General features: G+C 30.9%; 1 protein-coding gene across 6 annotated transcripts in view; it reads left to right on the forward strand.

The window, feature by feature from the left end:
- LOC134708059 (uncharacterized) overlaps positions 1 to 15171 on the forward strand; it is a 56440-nt gene that overhangs the window by 18280 nt on the left and 22989 nt on the right. For 3 of the 6 annotated variants that reach the window (XM_063568346.1, XM_063568343.1, XM_063568348.1), the window contains exons 5-8: positions 5454 to 5672; positions 8744 to 8892; positions 9591 to 9712; positions 11073 to 11095. In XM_063568346.1, the coding sequence (XP_063424416.1) occupies positions 5454 to 5672; positions 8744 to 8892; positions 9591 to 9712; positions 11073 to 11095 (513 nt within the window). Of the gene's footprint in view, positions 1 to 2895; positions 3236 to 5453; positions 5673 to 8743; positions 8893 to 8937; positions 9081 to 9590; positions 9713 to 11072; positions 11096 to 15171 lie in introns of those variants that run through there. The other 3 variants (XM_063568344.1, XM_063568347.1, XM_063568349.1) reach the window with 2 other exon arrangements.

Genomic DNA, 15171 nt, shown 5'->3' on the forward strand with positions numbered 1-15171 from the left:
AACAGTTTCCCCAGAGGGCATAAATGAAAAAAAAACATAGAACGAGTCACTCATTTTCCTGTCATCACTTGTTTCCAGTAACGCCGGCTTCCATACTGGCTTTACAGTTTGAAGATTTTTTTTAATTACCAGTTTAAATTACAGGGCTCCATTCATTTGGGATAGATGTATAAGTATGTAGCCACGTTCAATTATTTTACCTTATTAGATAAAACCTATTTTTCTAATCATTATTTAACTGTTTTTCGTTTGGGAGACTTAAATATGTAGTTTCTGTTGCAATTGCCCCACCGTTGTCAAATTTGAAATATTATACCAACTTGGACCGGTTAGGGCATTTTTTATTTTTTTGTTTGAGGACTGCCTTCCATGCAGTTATAATTTCTAAACTGTCACAACCTTTGGAAATTTAGAGTTATGCCAGTTCACATTTCAAATGACTATTTTTATTTGGCATACCTTTGTAATCTTTGCGCCGTGTTTGGAAATTTTAAAATTGTACCAGCGTCTGTGGTATCTGCTTAAATTGTATAAACGTTTAAGATTTTGATAGTGTCTAAATTTGAATATATTGACATGATGCATTTGACATCGTGCTATTACCAAAGAAGGTTATCTGTTATCCGAAATATCTAATATTTGTTCATTTTATAGTTATTTAATGGTGATGTTGTACCCTTTTTGACTTGTTATATATTATATTTTGTAGTGTACAGAATCATATTACATGATCTATCGCCCTGTAAGATTAATCGTTAACTATTTATTCAGTCATTTTATATATATATATATATATATACATCTTCATGCCTTATATATCATTACATTAATTTGTAGGATCCTTTACTATAGATAATTTAGCTGATCTGTAAACAATAACATCTTCATGCCTTATATATCATGTACTGTAGTACGCCGCTAGATTAAAACTGACGTGGAAAGGTAACATATGCCCACCGAAAGCTCTTTTTTTGAGAGCCCAGGTGGTCGTGTGGTCTAGCGGGACGGCTGCAGTGCAGGCGATTTGGTGTCACGATATCACAGTAGCATGGGTTCGAATCCCGGCGAGGGAAGAACCAAAAATTTGCGAAAGCAAATTTACAGATCTAACATTGTTGGGTTGATGTTTAGACGAGTTGTATATATACTCAAATATATAGGTGATATAAAAAATGGTGAATACATACGGGAATGACTGTTTCCTTCAGAAAATCGGATTATATAATTCTTGAATAAGACTTCGCGAGATATCAAGCGCTCTCCGATAAGAAATGTAGTAGTTGAATTACTGGCTTCGGGTGGATGTCTTGCGGGAGTTGAAGGAGTCGAAAAGATCCAACTGTTATATCATCCAGTGATAGTAACTGTAAGTCAGGCAAATTTTACCCTCGTGATCTACCAGAAGAAGAAGGTACCAGTTTAGAAGAAAATCAAAATTCATTCATATGGTCCAAAAAATTTCTTCGTTGATTTATATCATGAGTAAATACATTGCCTTATTCATTGATTTTTTTTATTAGTTGTTATTGACCTGTTGCTAGATGGTACATATTTGTTTTAATCAGATCCTTATAGTTACTTCTTATGTTGTTCTGTTGCACCACTGTCCCAGGTATGTGCAGGTGGCTGCAAACATATATAATTTATACAAACGTATTATAAATGTGTCTGTTCAAAGTCAGGAGCCTGTTATTCAGTGGTTGCCGTTTGTTGCTATATGATGATAAATTTTTTTTTCGTTTAATCTTTTGTATATAAATAAGGCCTATAGTTTTTTTTTCGCGTTTGACCTATTACAGTTGTCATGTCTTATCTTTTATAGATCGCTAAAATGTCGGATGCGTTCTGCTTTTTGTTGAATGTCGCACGTTGACCTATAGTTGTTATCATTGATTGATTTATTGTTGTTTGCTTTAGATAAGACGTGGCACGGCACTTGTTTATCCCAAATTCATGTATTTGGTTTAGATGTTATATTTGTTATTCTCGTGGGATTTTGATGCTTGGTCCGTTTCTGTGTGTGTTGCGTTTCGGTGTTGTGTAGTTGTTCTCCTCTTATATTTAATGCGTTTCCCTCGGTTTTAGTTTGTTACCCCGATTTTGTTTTTTGTCCATGAATTTATGAGTTTTGAACAGCGGTATACTACTGTTGCCTTTATTTACGCCACATTATCACAAAAAGGCAATATCGCGATAGTTGTTATCATCTACGTTTCTTGTGGATAGTTGTCTCCTTGGGAACCATATATCATCTTCTTAATTTTTATATAGGTTGAGGATGGAATTCGATTTTGTTTAAAAAAAAATATTTGCAAAAAATCCGAAAAGTATTGTAATTTAGAATGAAAGTTATTATGAATATTTAAAACGTCGTAATAACTTTTTTTCGAACTACAACGTAATTCCTTTGATATTTCCGATAGCTTACTTTTCGAGAGTTAGTAAATAGGTATATTAATTACATCCTATGAACATATAAAATAGGTATCCCTTGGCAATATGCAGTAGAATAACCCTCCTTTTAAATATTTTTCACCTTTGCTTTGGTATTTAAACACCACAAAAGTACGATTCTTCAATAAAATGAGAAAATTCTAAAGAAAATTTGAAAAGTTATTATTAATGTGAACTGAATTTGAGTAGACTATTATATTTGCTGTTTGAATTCTGTATTAAATATTCATATGAAAATTATGTATACTTATCAGAAAAGTATGTAGACCAAAAGAAATCTATTGATATGATGTTTAGAACTGTTTATATAATTTGATCTGTTATAGTGTGAAACATTTGAATTGTCATTGTGAAAGACAACCCTTTTGTATTTCCCTTTACAGTACATAAACATCTATATATGTATTGAAATTCTTGTATACGTATTGAAATTCATGTATACGTATTGAAATTCATGTGAAAAGATCTTTTTTCGTTTTCAATTTCTCAAATGAGATTTAACATATAGGAAACTATTGTACCGGAAATTATTTATTTAATATGATTTTGCTATGGTGATGTGCTTTATACACTTACAAGACGTTGCATTCTGGTCGGAGTGAGATGTAAATTATTTAAGTAGTTGCAGAAGTTACAAAACAATAGAATAGTAGGCTATTCTATAACGGACATTTTCATTAGTAATTGTGTCAAAAAATATATATTAACAATGAAATGGAACAATGGTTAATCGATTCAGGGAACGCCGTCATCGAGGACTGGGCCCGAAATGAGCCTCAAGGTAACACTTTATCTATACCAATAAATACAACGTAGTTCTGATCTGGTTGGCTCTGTGAGTTGTTTCTTTTCTATTTTGATATAGTTTTACATCGTTCTAAATTTTTAATTAATTTCAGATTTGAAGGGGCATACAGCATTCCTGACTTAATTTTTAATGGTGGTGGTTTTGGGAGGGGGAGTGTTAATAACAATAAATGTTTTGTTCAATAATATATATAATAATGATAGTAATATTCATGCTTTCAACATCATTTTCTTAGTAACACACAACACTGATAGGAACTCTATGTATGCACTTTTACTTTACTTTTACTCCATCTAATTAGTTTGAAATGAGAAATTATTTATTGTAAGGGGTATTTCTCATTAGTCATGGAGTTCTAAGAACAATTTTTTAAGAATGAACCGATCTGAATATTCTGGCCATATCATGCAGCTAGTTGATTTTTGTCTATTGGAACGCAATTGGGGATTTGTATGTATAGCCCGTCGTCCAATCGCAACTGGAAACGCCTGACATTTTCTCCCTTTTTAAGGTAGGACTTGTCGCGTTACAGGGATGAAAAATTAAAATTTCTTTTTAAAAACGATTTTTTTTAACCCCTTATTGATTTTTTTTTATCCCTTTATGATTTCATCTTTGGAAAAACAAATTTGACAGTGTTTCGATCTCTTTTTGGTTGTATAACTTACAATGAATACATTTGTTTGTTCCTTTCTAAATGTTTGCTCCACTGAAAAAGGTTCTCGTTAAAGTTGTTCAGTGCAGGAACATCTGTTGCTATATGGTGATATTTTGTTGCTTCAACCTGTTTCCATTTCAGTCAATATGATGATTCGTTGAACTATCTGTTTATCGTAATGTGATTGTGTGTGTGGACTCAAAATAAACAATACGATTCACAAGACATGCATAACTATTAATGACATTACTTATTCAAATACTTAATTCCCTTAAAAAAATAAATACATAACAAACAAGTAATTTGCAACAATTTAAGACCCCAATTTTAAAACAACAACAAAATAAACAAATCAAATAAGAACAACAACAAATCCAGTAAAATAACATAATATTAGGTAGATAACTTGACACATTGGTTGTCATAAGGAGTAATAAAAAGAAGGTATGAGGTAAACACTACCAAATGGTGCATATATCAAGGTCTACGGTCTGCCCAAAACATCTCCAATAAAACATCGTAAATGTTTCATGACTATAATAAACAAATTTGGATGATGTCAGTTTCAGAGTGTTTTTGTCTAAATCCCAATTTGGTTGAAATACAGATTATGTGTCCACATTTCGATTGTAGAACACGTGACATGTATTCAATCAGATTGTTCGAATCCGAGAATTGAGTAACAACTATTCCCTCATATGAATAAACATATCATTATAATTTATAAACACACTGTAAGAAAATTCTGTACCTACCAAGTCTACAAGAAAATTTTACACTATCGTTATATTTCTGTAAAATATTAAGGTACCTGTATTTATTTGCTTCTCATTCATGCATTTTTACCAAGCGCTTACTACGTTGCAGACTATTTTAAGTATTTCTAAGCCAGACACATCTAAAACACAAAACATAAACCATCATCAAGAATATACGTTTGGAGTTGAGTAACCGCCCGCTTTTGAAAATGTGAACATACAAGAAAGACGTATTTCGAACATTGTTTATATCAAAGTAGATCCCAGTGTCAAAATAAGGTGAAGATTCTGATAGTTTCCTGAACAGTATATATGTGTTAACTGGGTTACGTTTAATATCGTAGCGGCTACATAGGGTTACGTAGATTTATGACTATTGAACGTGTAGCTAGCCTAGCTGCTACATAGATATTAACAGCAGCTAGGCTAGATACGCCTTCAATAATAATAAATCTACATAGCCCTGTGTAGCCGCTATGATATTAAACGCAACCCAGTTTATTTCATATCTGTTCATACATGTGGCCAGGGGTAGTTCAAAGTGTAAACACGAACCCTCATTTAAAACAAATAATCACTATTTATCGCCTTTCTGTTTAAACTGTTAAGGTTATGGTTTTGTTTGTCGTGAGTAGATGTAACTGCACATAGGACTATCACTGAAGCTCGAATCAAAACTCTTGTCTTGCTAAATCAATTGAAGACAACCAAAACAAAAAATCCCGAACGCTGGGACAACTATTTTTTTTATATATTGATTTACGTTTTGTTTCAGAAATGTCACAAGTGAAACACGTAATTAAACACACAATTGCCACACCTCGGCAATACCATTTACCTCCAATAATGAATGCACCACAGCAGCCAATGATACAACAACAACCCTCACCCTTACAACACATTATACAACAAGTACCTGTTCCGCAAGTGACGTACCAGAACCTAGTACCAGATAACAACCAACAGAAGTCGTCATCAATGTTTAATAAAGGAGGTATGTAACAATATTATTTTATATAAGTGCTTAATTTTGTGAAACAAGTAAATAATGATAAAAATGAAAACAAATCTGTACACACGATTAGCAGTAACACCGCTTGGAACAATTTCTGTACTTCACTGAGTAAAATCGCTGATTTATTTACCAATTCAATGGACTATATTAACGTTAATTGATAAACACAAATTGTGACATACAACTTTAGTTTTAACAACAAATGTCCTTATTACTTTTAAAGTTTTAAAGAAGTTTTGTTCTACAATTCAATGTTTTACTCAAACTGCCTATATCGGTGAAAAATGTATATGTGTTTATCGGACTTGTAATTTTGAATGCAACCTTGGTATGCAGTCTCTTTTACTTCGTTATGTTGTAGAACGTTAGAGGTTGCACTTTGTAAATACAGCTGTTTCTCAAACCCCGCCTGCCTCTTTTGGGGAGATATATATATAATATTCATAGATAATTTGATTTGGGTCCAAGATATGATCTCTATGTTTCGTCTCATAGAGAAATACCAGTATAAAAAACAAACTATTGCGGTGAAAAATGAATTCTGAAGTAGGCAAACAATAAAGGTTGGAGTAGCACACAATGTTAGTATAAGTTTTAACTGTAACAAGTTCATGGCATATAAATGTTGAAAATATGCCGCACAACCCTATGTTTTGACCTTTAAAAAAATAGTAGTGCATATCAACTTTCTATTCTAGGATATAATTTTTCATGAAACTTCATAGTAAAAGTATCACAGTTTTAGTCCAAAGGGAGTTCCTTTGGGAAACGACATTGTCTATATTAACAGAAATGCAACCTAAACGCGGTTTTTGTGTGAACTTGAACAGTTTGCGACCTGCACATATAGTTAACTTTAATTAAATGAATATCATGCCTTTTTAATATTGAGACAGCGGTACAAACAGTGTGTTTTACTATGACATTGGTTTTTCTTTAAGGATTGAAAGGTCAGTTACTCATTTGTCATATCACATGTCAATAAGTACATAAATAACCATTTAGAGGAAATAAATCGAGTGTATAGTTTTAATAACTAATATTTCTATTGTTTTATATAAGATTAAAACAGTTATAGATATATGTATATAGTATATCATATCTTTTTTTCTTTCATTGTTTTGTACATAAATGACGCCTTGAATTTTCTCGCTTGAATTGTTTTACATTTGTCATTGCGGAGTCTGTTATAGCTGTCTATGTCGCATGGGTTTGATCTATTGTTGAAGGTCGTACGGTTACACATATTCGTAAACTGTATTGGAAATATATATTTTTTCATATGTAGAGATCATTGTTAAAAAGAAAGAAATGTGGGTTTATTGAAGAAGAAAAAAGAGTTATTTTTGAATTTTGAGAACCGAAAATGATTTTTTTTCTAATATATATTTCTCCCTGACATTTCCAGTTTGCAATTCATATACAGACAATGTTATATGAGGCAGAGTGATCTACATTTTATGATTACTATGGGTTTTGATTATTGTTGAAGGCTGTACTGTGACTTTTTATAGTTATGTGTTACTTTCTTTGTTATTTGGTATCAGGTGGGGAATTTTCTAATTGCCAATTATGCCTCATATTCTGATATTTATGATTACTTATATATATATATGATGTAAGTACTAGGCTTTTTTGAAAATATTAACATGGGAATCCTAGCGGTTTCTCTGGATTGTCCATGTGCTGTTCAGTTGCTGTTTTTTTCTTCACTGATATTGAATTTATATAAATCATGATTGTCATAGTCAACTTTCAATATCCTATAACAAATGGTATTTTTTGTCGGTTTACTTCAACAGTAAATATTGATACTAAAATCATTAAATGAGCAGAGTCTTTGTCTTTTTCAAAATGGGTACAATGAAGGTTAACAATTACATTCATGTATTTACTTCAAAACTTTGTTAATTAACTTTTCATGAGGGACAAGAAGATGCACCATTTTAAGTATCAAGGTCTCAATGTGTCACATACAAAAGCTTTACACGAACAAATAACTAACGTTGTTAAAATGGTGTGCAAAGATAAAGAGGTAAGGCTATTTAAATAATGTTCAGTTTACTCCTTTCTGTGAAATCTTTTTCGATACTAGAACACTTGCCTCTTGTGTGCTCCTTTCATGAACCTGGTCACACTCATTTTTTCATAAACAGAGCAAGAATACAACTATCAAATATTAACGTCAGGTGTAAAGGTTCTAGATAATTTTCTGTTATAATAGTTAACATTTAGACCAGTAAGTATAGAAATATGTCCAATTGTTGTCAATATATATATCTTTATTTCTCAACAAACCAAATTACAATGGTATAGAGATACACACAATTATTACATAGTGTATATGTACAGACATACAAAAATTATACGAAAGCAAGAGGAGGTACATATCATATATTACGATATACATATTAAACTAAATGAAATCAAGTACATGAATTACCCCGGAGAGCCTAAATGAATATTTACAATTCTTATATATTTGCACAAGTTATTAAGATCAGAAAGATTTTTACTATTCATCAGTTCATTAAATTTCAATGCATTTGGTTGATTTCTATATTTTTTTTCTCAAAAACTGTTTACGATCATCATTGAATACAGAACACATAAAAATATAATGAAATTCATCTCCGATGTCACCAGAATTACAAAGTAAGCATTTTCTATTTTCTCTTGCAACGTTTTGCCATCTAATTATCTATATCAAGATTGAAACAAAGGTTTCTTTTTATACTTTTTAATACTATGTATTGTCTCATTGACAATAATATAACATCTTTCTTTTTATTGTTTATAACTTGATCAAACACTCTTGAGAACGAACAAAAATAGAAAAGAAAAATACATCCATGGATTCTGAGAGAGACGGAACTTTAGATTATTGTTTTTTTCATAACTAAAACATTTGAACATTGAAATTTTTCAAAATATGAGATAATATATCATATTTGCATAAAGGAAGTTTTCAATAAAACATAAAACAATGCAGTTGGTAAGATTTTATGGAATATATATGCCATAATGTACAACTTAAGTACGTTTTTCAGATTTTATGGACATGATGATGATTCAACATCAACAAGTTAACCAATTAGTCATGCAACAAATGATGATGCAACAATTTGGTGGTCAAAACAGACAATCTTATCCATGCTACCCTTCTTATTATTATGCAGAACCAGCACAGCCTGTTTTGGTACGTTTTCGACGTTTTTATTTTTTTTCTTGACCTCTTTTACAGATTTTATGGAAATGATGATGATACAGCATCAACAAATGCATCAAATGGTGATGCAACAAATGATGATTAGTCAACTTCCGGGTGGTAACCGGGGTAACTCATACCCTACAGCAATAATGTCAGAACCCGCAGCACCTGTTATGGTACTTATTAATAACAATTTTCCGAAGTAAATTTCCAGAACATGTGCAAAATATTGAAAAGTAATCTCAACGGAAATAATACATAACTAATAAATGATTAAATTATGAGTTTAAATAATTGACCATTGTTGATTGAAGCTACTATGTAAAGTTTCGGTGCTGATGAAAATTATTTCTAAAGTGCAATCCAAAAACAATTAACAAATTTCACTTGATTTATCTAAGTTGCATATATGTACTTTGATTCTCGATTTTTTTTATTGTACTATGCGTTTTGTACACACCTTGTTTAAAGTAAGCTTCGAAATGTCTTTGACTTATGTCTTTAATGAGTATGTCCAAGACAACGTTTCCAACTCAAGCTTTGAAAGCTATTTTTGGGAATGAATTTCTTATTTCCTAGACAATGTGACCTTTTACGGCATTTTTAATTGATCTGTTTCAAATAAAAACGAAAACACCAACGTCAGTTTAGTATTGGGTGACACAATGTCATTTGCTTTGTTTTAGATGGCCCGTCCTGGAGGTGGACAAGTACATCACCACCATTACTCAATGACCCCACAGCCAATGGCTGCCCCAATGCAGCAACCTGTAGTCCATCATTACCAACCTTTACCGCCTTTAGATGGGTGAGTATCATCGGTATTGTAAGAGTTTACAAATACCTAGTAACATATGTAACACAAACATCCAGTCTTGAATGATTTTACTGCAATAATGTTTGTAAAGACCTTCTCATATACTATTTATTACTACCAGCAACTTTGTAAATGTAACCGAATAAAAAAAAATGCATTGAATCATATAATTTTTTGTATTTTTTTGTTTTACTGCTAGTGTATTTATTCAAACACGTATTTGCTTTAACCAATCTTGCATAACAGACTAGTTTAGCTATAAATATTCGATAGACACTCTTATATAAAGGACTATTGAACTTATAGCTATCACTGTCGGTCTTCGGTTCATATGTTTTCTATGAAGCAACATCGAACTAACATTGATCTATTGGCACTTCGGAATATTGACCTAGTGGCACTTGTGACCAAAAATTATCATAACATTATCAATTTAATACCCGTTGATATTCGTTGATAAATTATGAACCTAAAGTTCTAACTCCCTGAAGTTAAGTTGACCTTAGATGAATTTTACTATTTTTAGGTCGGTTTTTTTTATGCTTTAGGTCTTATGCGTCCTTGGCCTTGAGTTTGAGAGTTACCCATGAAGTAAATCATGAAAATCGATTCTTACATACGAAATCAATTAAGAGTGCTTTTCATTCGCGAGTGCATTTCCGTTATTATCATAATGTTTTAGATGTACCGTGAATTGATAAATTTGTCTATTATTTCTAAAATAAAAAGTAAATGAAAGGTAATTGGTTGAATGAGTTGACCATACGATTGACTGGTCATTTGTTCTATTTAAATTATTACCAATATGATTTAAATAGGAAGGGATATCTTCTTACATTTGTATTTGAGTTAATAGAACCACAAGTCCCAATAATTGGCTGTTGTGTTCATAAGCTGTAATACTTTGCATATGATGGATTGTGAAATAGTATTTACTATAGGAACTCTTTTAAAATACATTTGTACTTAAAGTCTTGAGTTCATATAAACATTTATAGAAGATACGATTACATTTGATTTTTTTTATAATCTATTTTTGAAGATTTAAAGATCTTAAACTAACAAGTAAAATCATAATAATCTCACCATTGTCAGAATTGTCAACATTATTGTCCAAGCCTGTACTACGTACCACACTGTTTACATGGATTGGTAGATCAGACTTGAACAAACTCTGAATGAAAAAAATACAATAACAGCCAAAATAAGTGTTTGTTCAACATTGCCAATTCTTTTGTAAGGTAGTACATGATGAAGCTTTCAAAAAAAATAAAAGCGAAAATATTTATTTCTGAAAGTGCTTCATTATTTTTTCCCCAGTCTCTTATAATGGTTTTTTTTATAATTTCAGACGAATGATGTCCCCAGCCAGGGGTGAGTTCTATGAGCCTATGTATTACCAATGATCACCTATACTGTTTGCATCAACCACCTTGGTAGAGTATTGAATTCTTTAAACTAAGGAATTTGCCCAATTAAGAATGCAATTAAAGAGAAAATCCAAAAATATATATAAAACTGGCTGTGATTCAACCAAATTTTCATAACTGATTTTGTTTGGCATCTACTTTAATAGTAAACAGATTGGAAGTAAGAAAGTCAATAAAATCGCGTATAGCAGTATTGTTCTTATACTGTCAAAAAGTCTTACCCAATGATTTTTAAATGCCAATTTACTTTCCCGATGACTTTTTTTGGATGATTGTGCCATTTTTTATTAACCCATAACACGTTGTATTTTTTTTTTAACTAAATGGAAAATTATTTGTTTTAACCTTAAAGGGAATATTGGAGTTCAAAGGACTTCAAGAGTAAATCTTTATGCGATAAACGGTATTCCTATTATTAGCAGAGTTGTGATAAGGTTTTAATAGTTCCAAATAACGTCAACACATCAACAATATATGTTTTCCTTCAACAGTATGTGTAGAAACTCAGCAAAGATATCAGGATTGAAATATTATACTAGTATTTGAACTTTATATTCAACCATAACTATAACTATATAACTTCCATCTATAGTCCAAATTTATTAAAACAAAGCTATTGTCGCAACTTGGCTAATACCTCTCTGATGAATCAGAAATTTAATAGCAGCAAATAGCTGTTTTGTTTTGTTTAGGCATTTATTGGGCAGTTCCCTTTGCATAAAGCACATCCTGAATGAAGTCTTAATTGTCTATTTTGCAATCAAACACATAGTTTCCATTAAAGAATAATGGCGAAGGGTAGAACAAACTGTATTCAGCAAGTGAAATGTTACGAAATGAAAATTCTTAACAGCTAACGTACACCAACACATGAGCTTCTTATAATGTTTGCATTGAAAATGAAAGGAACACAGTTTGTTCAACCTGAAGAGTTGTCTTCTTTACAAAAACTCAAAAATTGGAAACAAAAATGGAAATTTGAAAATATACTTATGTATCTATTTTACCTGCGAAAATTGTTTAAACTGATTGAGTACAAGACTTGGTTCACGGTTAAAGTTTGCTTTTCTCTGAACACAAAGAGTATGAACGATTAACAACTATGACTTGAAAATAGCAATAGCTTCATTTGTCTGGTCGATCGCAAAGTCAAATGTGATATATCAATAATATTTTAATGAATGGCAACTCAACCTACACGGGAATCATGTGGTTTGAAATATTTGAATAAGAAAAAACAAAAGCGTTCAATTCAATATCGAACCATTATTCGTGTGAATCAAACGTTAAACAGTATTTGAAAAGCGGTAAGAAGTTGTTGTGTTTCAAAGATTTTCAAGTCTCAAATGTCAAGACAAGAGTGAAAAATATTGAAAAATTCAAGGACACAAACGTTAGATTTACAGTTTTAAAGTTATCATGCAACTGTATTGTTTTGCAGTTTTGCAGCAATCCAGCACAAGTATAATTGAAGATGAATTTTTTTCTTTAAGTACAATAGTCAAAGGCATAAACAAGAGATCAAACTCTTCCCGTCCTTTCTGGAAAAAGAGTTATCATTGATTGCAAAAATTTCTTTGGATTTTTATCCTACATTTTGACACTTTCATTTAATTAAGGTCTAATAAGTTTAATGAATCCATTTATACATTTATCTGTATACACTCCAGTCGGATATGACTGTTATAAAACTCAATTGAAAAGGTGCTTCCCGATACTCTTTACTTTCATAAATTAAGAATTTTGTTGTACATTTTCTAGCTAGAGACGCTAAAACGGCCGATTTCTTTGTCCCTTGATTTGTCTTTTTGATCGATGTATGAGAACTGTTGTTGTCTCTCTGACATATTAACCACTTACATTATCAATTCTTTTGAACAATGGTAAACTACGGTTGACTTAATTTTTACCATTTAGGTAAAATAGATGCATATGTTGTTGTTGAACGTTACAACTCTTTAATTGTAAATCACTTTTGTTTCTACTAGTAAGTTATTACTGAGAAATTTTGTGACTTATTACACGTGCTACTAATATGACACTTGATGTTTCATTTTGCACATAATGTAGTCACTATTGACATGTTTAGCATGCATAAATGCATAACTTTATCATTATACATATGAAATGATTAAATGTCAATTGAGACAACGGGATACCAAGTAAGGCTTTATAAAAACGCGTCAAAGATCCAAGGCTTAACCTTTGCCAGTCGCTCGTTTCGTCTACTTAAGACCAAAATGAAAACACTTCTAACTCTGTATTAAAGAAATTTTAATGGAATTAAAAAAAATTTTATCCAAGGTTTTTATCTTCATTAACGACACATAAATGCAAACGGAATATAAACATGTGTTACATTTTAGTAACTATTCATACTAAACACATATACTATAAGAGTCACAACGTGTACCCATATTTATGATGTTTTCTTTATACATATTACGGGGTTCAATTATAAATGCAAAAACATTCACTTTATCACTAGGATTAAAAATGTAATTTTTAAAATTATAATTCTTTGTCTCCTCTATTCTGTAATCAAATACCAAAATATTTTAAAAACTTTTTTCACATCTTTCAAGCATTCCCAAAGAAATCACAATCATATAATTTTTTGATACGTCCGTTTATATTTTTATATGTTTGATTTTGCCGTTTGATGAAGGACTTTCTGTTTTGAATTTTCCTTGGATTTTGTTTTTATTTTAGATCACATAATGTCTCAGTTGACATGCTCTGATTTGTCATCTCTGTTCAGGTGGCTTATTGATTTCTTTCATCTGGTGTCTTAATTTTATTTTTCTATTGATTTTGTTATTCTGGTGTCTAAATTTTTTTGCAATGCAAATATGTGAATGTAAAGATATCTTTGAGCCAAAACACTTTTAGAAATCAAATATATTCAATAAGCTTTCGTATCAAGTGTTTAAATTATTCAAATCATTCATTTTAAGGAGATCTCATGATTGTTTACAAAAAATGAAAAAAAATGTAAAGTGTTTTATTGGCATATAGTCAAAGCAGTGTTTAAAAGGTGGAATATTGAAAGTGGGTACACTACTTCAAAATATCTCCCGTGATATTTTGACTTTTCAAAAAGGAAATTCGAATAAAAGTTTCCAACACTAAAACTGTGTTTCTTATCTTTTCAGCCCATACCACTCCAGGAAACTATTTTACCAATGGTGCATCAGGGTCTAATTACTATGTATACCATTGACGTCAACTTTGAACTTTGAAATGTATTTCCTGAGATGTGTCAGCCACAGAAGAACATACTTTAACAGAAATTTAGATTTGTAAAAAAGATATTTATTATATGAAGACAGCTGAACAGCTCTTTAATATCAAACTTTCGAAAAGAAGTTAATTTGTGGGTAAAGTGTAATCATTATAGGTCATTGTGTAGATTACTTTTGGTGCTATTGTGTTGTAAAGGGTAAAAGATTTCCAAAGTGGTATGACTGTTGGCACATATTTGTATGCAATGTGATCATAAAACTAAGGCTCCTTTATTTATTTTGCATTTGCAGATATCATAATGTGTAACGTAATGTTTAGACTTTTTACCTTGAGATTTGTAAAAGTAGATATTTAAAATTTAGAATATGTGATCCGAAATCTGTGATATTTGATTAATTCAATATTTATTTTCATTGTCAATACGTTGTCAATATTTTGAAAATAATAATGGTAATATGCATAATATGTTTCATTGAGAAATCTCATAAACTCACTTTTCAATTTTTGTAATAGAAAGAATAAGTGAATAAATTTAATTGATTTTTGTTAATCCTTTTTTACTTGTTAAAATACTCAGAAAAACAAATCAGAATGCAATGATTTCATTGGCCGAAACTGATAATTGGTTATTTAAAAAAAAATACTCTTAATTGATTAACTTTCCGTAAATGACCATCTAGGATATATGAATCAAACCTAATAAACGTGTTTTGGGGGAATTTTCATTAAGTATAACATTCACACTAATCAGGCAAACTTAGCTGCACCGGTTTT

This window comes from Mytilus trossulus, chromosome 2, assembly GCF_036588685.1.
Source record: "Mytilus trossulus isolate FHL-02 chromosome 2, PNRI_Mtr1.1.1.hap1, whole genome shotgun sequence".
Classification (NCBI taxonomy): domain Eukaryota; kingdom Metazoa; phylum Mollusca; class Bivalvia; order Mytilida; family Mytilidae; genus Mytilus; species Mytilus trossulus.